The 5,782-nt window shown below is 42.7% G+C and overlaps 1 protein-coding gene across 1 annotated transcript; it reads right to left on the bottom strand.

Annotated features, from left to right (window-relative positions):
* Positions 1-284: 284 nt before the first annotated feature.
* Positions 285-5,149, bottom strand: nptx2b (neuronal pentraxin IIb; the record flags this gene model as incomplete). The annotated part of the gene is made up of 5 exons (XM_083787305.1): positions 285-515; positions 909-1,088; positions 1,387-1,628; positions 2,994-3,213; positions 4,709-5,149. The coding sequence occupies 5 exons, from the start codon at positions 5,147-5,149 to the stop codon at positions 285-287; spliced, it is 1,314 nt and encodes a 437-aa protein (XP_083643431.1).
* Positions 5,150-5,782: the final 633 nt, after the last annotated feature.

Below are 5,782 nucleotides of genomic sequence, written 5' to 3'. Positions count from 1 at the left end.
CAGCTATACTGTATATCCTCCACATTTACTCACTAATTGTACCTTACATTCATCAGTTGTACAAAAATTACTTAGGTTATCCTTAAAAGTGCTTAATTTAAATCTTATTCCATTGATCATTTTGTGACAAGGCATATTTTTTAAAGGGTGGATGATATACTATAGTGAGAAAAACCAGGGTTCCCGACACCTACTTCAGCTGATCACAAAACTGAGACAGACAGACAGACAGACAGACAGACAGTATATAGGCAGAGAATTGCACAGACAGCTACATGCTCATTCTAAGCATTGGGCAGGCGGCCCTCGCACTTCTCCAGAGGTCGTTTGGAGGCTCCCCTACCAAAAACCTCGACATTGCTATCCAGCCAGGAGATAATGTTCCCGGGAAGGTAAGTTGTGCAGTTGGCCATGGCTTGGATCTCCACAGGCTTCAGACCCCTGTCCCAGATGTTCACTTGGCTTAGCTCGCCCACGAAAGCCTGACCAGCATCAAACCGCCCGCCCACCACATCCTGCAAAGGCCATGAGTGAGAAGCCATGAAACAATATGTGATGTCATGCAGGGGGGGTGAAAAGGTGAGGTTGCCTTACAAAAATGTAATTTATTCAAGCTAATTTTCCAAGATTCAGCTTGGAAATTCACCTATATGGCTGTGTTTTAGTCAAAATGTCTGTTGTGAAAAGAGTATATTGAGTTTCTCTCTGGGTTTTTTTAATCATCTGACTTGCTCAAATAGCTATAAACCTTTCCATGCTTCTAGGGCTTCACATTTAATAACAAAAGAAAACAAATGCAGTCACATTATCAGCTTTGCATATCTCAATATCCCAATTACAAAAAAATACAATAATTTTTGACAAATTAAAATAGGATGAAGTGATGAGACACTACAGGGTTTCCTCACCTGCTCCTGGCCCAGGATGATGACTCCACCGGGTTTGATGGGGTGCCAGGCAGCCAAGCTGTCCCCAGTGCCCAGCTTCTCTCCGTCCTGGTAGGCATCCCACTGTCCGTCTCGCGTGGTCCAGGTGATGCAGAGGTGGTGCCACCTCCCATCTCGTACAGATAAAGGCAGCTGGGCTACCTGGAGTCATAGTAGGTTTTACTGAACAGTTGTGATGCAAGATTGTAGATCTGCTATTTTCATTGAGTGATATTATGTGATATTAAGTATAAATGGGTATAGTATCTGTAATAACAAATTATTTCCTTTAATTTAGTATATAGCTCTGATTATACTTAAGACATGAATATAATGTAAACTGTAAGAATAAACATTTGTTTTAACTCAAGCTAACATAATAATCTCAGCCAAAGTGTGTGTGTATGTGTGTACGATGTGCGTGCATGCATGTGTTCATTTGTACTAATACTAGTCTTGCCTTGTCATTGATGATCAACTCAATAGGGTTATTGCCCCACTCAATGAGCACAATTTCATTGGCCTGTCCTGGCACGCCATAAGAGAAGGGTGTCCCGATACCCGGGCTGGCCCTGGACTTGATCCACATACACAGGGTGAAGGCGTACATCTCTGGCAGACTCTTGGTCATGCGGCCATACAAGTAGTTTGTACGCTGGGGGAGGGACAGCTTGAACTGCTCTGCAGACTTGAAGTCTGCACCTGCAAGGTTCATACATACACGTAGGTACACAATTAAATCCTGAGAAAAAGTCATCAATAGCTTTTACAATTCCTGAATTATTTTTATAGTATATACGTATTTTATATATTTTAACGTGTCCAAAACAGGGCCAGGGTTAATGTGGTTAATAAAGTCCTATCCTATTGTAGTGGGTTGAGCTTTTCCAATCATGTGACACCCCAATTACCCATATTCAGGACAGCTGATACACCTGGCTGCTCACTGAATAAGAGGGAGCCACACCCAGCTATCAGAGTAGCTGGCTGGCTTGTTATGTTTGCCTGGTGGTGATCCAGATCTGTCCCCATGTCATGTCATCTGCCGTCGTTTGCCTCGCAAGCGGAGGCATTGTCCTGTGCTGTGGGCATGTCTGCCCAATATGTGTTTGAACCATTTAACAGAGGAGAACTGAATCCAGTCTGCCTTGCCTCTGCTGTTTTTGTCCTTTCGTTTCGTTTTGTTTAAGTTTATTTTGTTTTGTTTTGTGCAAACCAGCTCACTCTAGCAGTTTATGAATATAGAATATGTATTATAGTATTAGGCTCTGGCTATACCAGCATTGCCGTAGCTGTTGTAGTCCCGACAGGTGGTGGGTCACTTGGTACTAGAGGCTGTATGGGGATTTTACTTGCATGTTATGCAATAACTTGCATATTACTGTGGCTTGCCTTTTAGTGTGAAACCAGCGTTGTGTGTTTGTATATATAACTCCTTTTCTGTTTCCTTGCAGTGCGTACGTGTTTGAAGTGTGTGCGTCCTTGGTGGCGGTGATTCTTTCCCCTCACTCCCTCACTCCCTGCCTTCCCCCTGTCAGTAAGGACACCTCTGGTACCCCCGGCTACTGGTATTTATTGTAGGCTATTGCCATTTTAGACCCCTTTCGATATTGACCTTATGATTAAAGTCGCTTTTAATTAACCTTTTGTATGAAACATAATAAAACAATATATATTTCAAACTGGAACTACACGTCTCTGCTCCCCTTCTCTTCATTCACTTTGCCCAGTGGGCGTGTGTATTATATTCTCTGGGTGAAATTCCCATTGTGGCGTAGTCTGGTTCTGTTTCCGGGCCTTAGTGCCCAGGTTACACTATCATATCCTATCCTGTTATATAGAAAGGTGTGACTATTGTCAAATTGGAAGCATCGTGCCTCTGGTTGTCATGGTAATACAGCCTCTCATGCACCTGGCACCAATCAAGCATCTTGAGCAACAGATGACCATCCAATGACGCTGATGGGCATATACCATTTAAAATGTAACTTCATGGATGATGATTTGTATAGCTTTTGTTTGTACCAAACCCTTTTCTCTGTGACACAAAGAAATAGCACATATTACCTTTCTCCAGTTCGTTGATTCGGTCCACCAGTGCATTGAGAGTACTCTCCGTCTTCAGCCTGTAGGCAGATGTGGCATTGGAGAGCGTGCTCTTCTCTTGCTCCAAGTTGTTGACCTTCCTCAGAAGCTGTTTCTCCAGCTCACCCAACCGACGCTGCAGGAGGTTGCGGAGCTCGCTAGGGAAGGATGCGCCGGAATTGTTGGCACGTAACTGCTGTTGCTGAAAGGGAGGTGGGACAGATGTATATGAAGGTAGAATGCATCGGTCCCTAAAAGGTGGTATACTGTACGTGGTGGTGGTCAACTGTATTATATATCGGAGTATGATCCGTTTTTAGTTTTAAATTAACACTGAGGATTTTACTGTGCAGGAATTTAGGCCTTAGGCCGAATACAGAAATATAATTCTTAATATTTTCAATATAACTACACACAATATAGGCTACTAAAGGTACATCTTAGAACTACATTCACAAAAGCAGCAACATATAGGCATAGAAAAGCTCCTTTCTGCTGGCTTCATCTCTGCTTTCTAAATAACCTGTCACAATTCCGTGAGAAATAGAGGATTGAATTATAGCCCTTTTTTATGTTTTTCTTTTGTGGGTTTCGCCTTTATTTTATATTTTTTATAGAGGGACAGACAGTAGGCTGACAGGAAATGGGGGAGAGGGATGGGGGAGTGACACACTGCCAGACTCGGACTACCGGCCAAGGTGCCTGGACCGCTGAGCCCACGGCCCAGGCCACTATAGGCCGTTTTAATGAAAGAACACTTAAACACATGATTTATTAAACATTTTTCATTTTCATTACAAATCCCCCAACGCCCCACCCTCCCCAAGGTTCCAATTATCGTTGCAACAAGAGAAGACATTTCGTCAGTTAGTTCGACATCTTACAATATATAGGTTGCTTGGCTAGACTTAACAATAAGAACGAAAGTAGAAGTACCGTATCTATGTATACATACATATACATACATATAAAAATATGACATTATAGTTGTGCTTTGACCTTTTCTACAGCCTCTGCAAGCTCTCACAATTGATATTTCCAACCCTAATATCAGAGGTAACCATTTTGATAACAGGATGTTTGGGAAAATTATTGTTCCAAGGCACTCCATATATACGCATTGGCATTGCAGTGCGTAAAGAAAAAGGAGGAGCCAGGCAGATTATACTTGGATTTGAGTTCTTGGAATGACATAAGTCCATCATTGCTCATCATTTCCGGAAGTATGTTAAAGCTACACCTTTGCCATTGATGGAATATAATGGGTCTTTGGCCTATGAGTAAACGATTGTTCCTAAATATTGGCGTATTCTTGTGCCATGGGTTTTATTATTATTATTATTATTATTATTATATTACTTTGGAAACATTTAGGCCTACCTAAAGTATATGGTTGAGACAATGTCAATGTTAGGAATGGATATCTCTGAGCCCGTCCATATACGAACAAAGCAAATAAATAAAATATGAGTTAAATGGCATAACTTTGAGGATTTGGCACAGAGATAGGCTAGTAAGGCTACAATCAAGATAAACTCGAGATATGACAGACAGACAGACAGACAGATAACATTGATATACAATTCAACCCCTATATTGTACAAGGAACCGGGTTTTACGCACGCCTATTGCTTGCCTTTTGGATGCATTTTGCACGCCTACTGGATGAACCCATGGCGCACGGGGTTGCGTCTTACCTCCAGGGTTTCCAGCCTGTCTTTGAGCCCCTTCATGGTTTTCCCAATATTGTCGATGGAATCATTTGGATCTCTTGGAACGTCCCCCATGGTGTTCTGGTTGTCTTTGCTCCACGAGCCCCTGTTGTCGTAGTTCCCGTCATCGGAAGCCGATGCGCAAAGGGACAGCTTGGTGGTTAATTCGTTGATGGCAACAAGCTGCTTGGCAATCGTTTCTTTCTGCTGTAGAATGGTCTCCCGTAGTTGCATTACAGTGTTCCTCAACTCCTCTTCTTGACTCCCGGCGCTCAGTTCAGGTAACAAAGTCACCGGGCAGCCGGCATCGCCGCTGATGGGAATGGCTCGACATATGTATCGCTTTCCGTCGTCAGGTTGGCCGCGCACAAGTTGGTGACAGCACAGTGCACAAAAAAACATCAGTCCGTACAGGTGCGAAAACATACCGGCGGTAGAGTAAATGTCAGTTTTATTCAACTTAAACCTAACCCTGCCACTATTTAATAATGATGAAATAGAGTCAAATTCTGTGCGTAAAGTATTCCCCAAACGCGGAGATCTACACTCACTACCATCATGCTATGCTACCTATTTACAAAGCAGCATCAGAAATCTAAATGGAGAATCGAACAGGGGAAGCACATCTAAAGCCGAATGGAAAGGACAGGTGCTATTCTTGGCGCAGTGCGCGCGGTGGTGGAACGGATCGAACGGCTCCCGTCGAGAAAGAGGATTAGACCCTTACCTAGAATTTACCGCTTACCTATACCTTGAATGTGATCCTACAAGCTCCTGGATTGGTTGTAGTAGGTTGACGTCACCAACGTGTTGTGGGTTCGTTTCTACTTAAAAAAAGAGAACTCGGGGACAATACAATCAAATTATAGGGCTGGCTACAAGGCTAGCCTAGTTGTCATTCTGGTCAAATATATTTTACTCAAGTTGCCAGTCAAATTTGCAAATTGCATTAAAATACTGGAGAGTGGAGACTGAGTACTCTCTGGCTTTTAAAAATACATATTAAGTATTCAAAAGTCACCTATACCCTATAGCTTAGCTATAGCCTACATGCAATAA

Source organism: Protomyctophum parallelum (assembly GCF_964188405.1).
Source record: "Protomyctophum parallelum genome assembly, chromosome: 17".
Lineage (NCBI taxonomy): Eukaryota > Metazoa > Chordata > Actinopteri > Myctophiformes > Myctophidae > Protomyctophum > Protomyctophum parallelum.
Note: the sequence above shows the minus strand (reverse complement) of the source record. Positions and strands in the feature narration are given on the sequence as shown.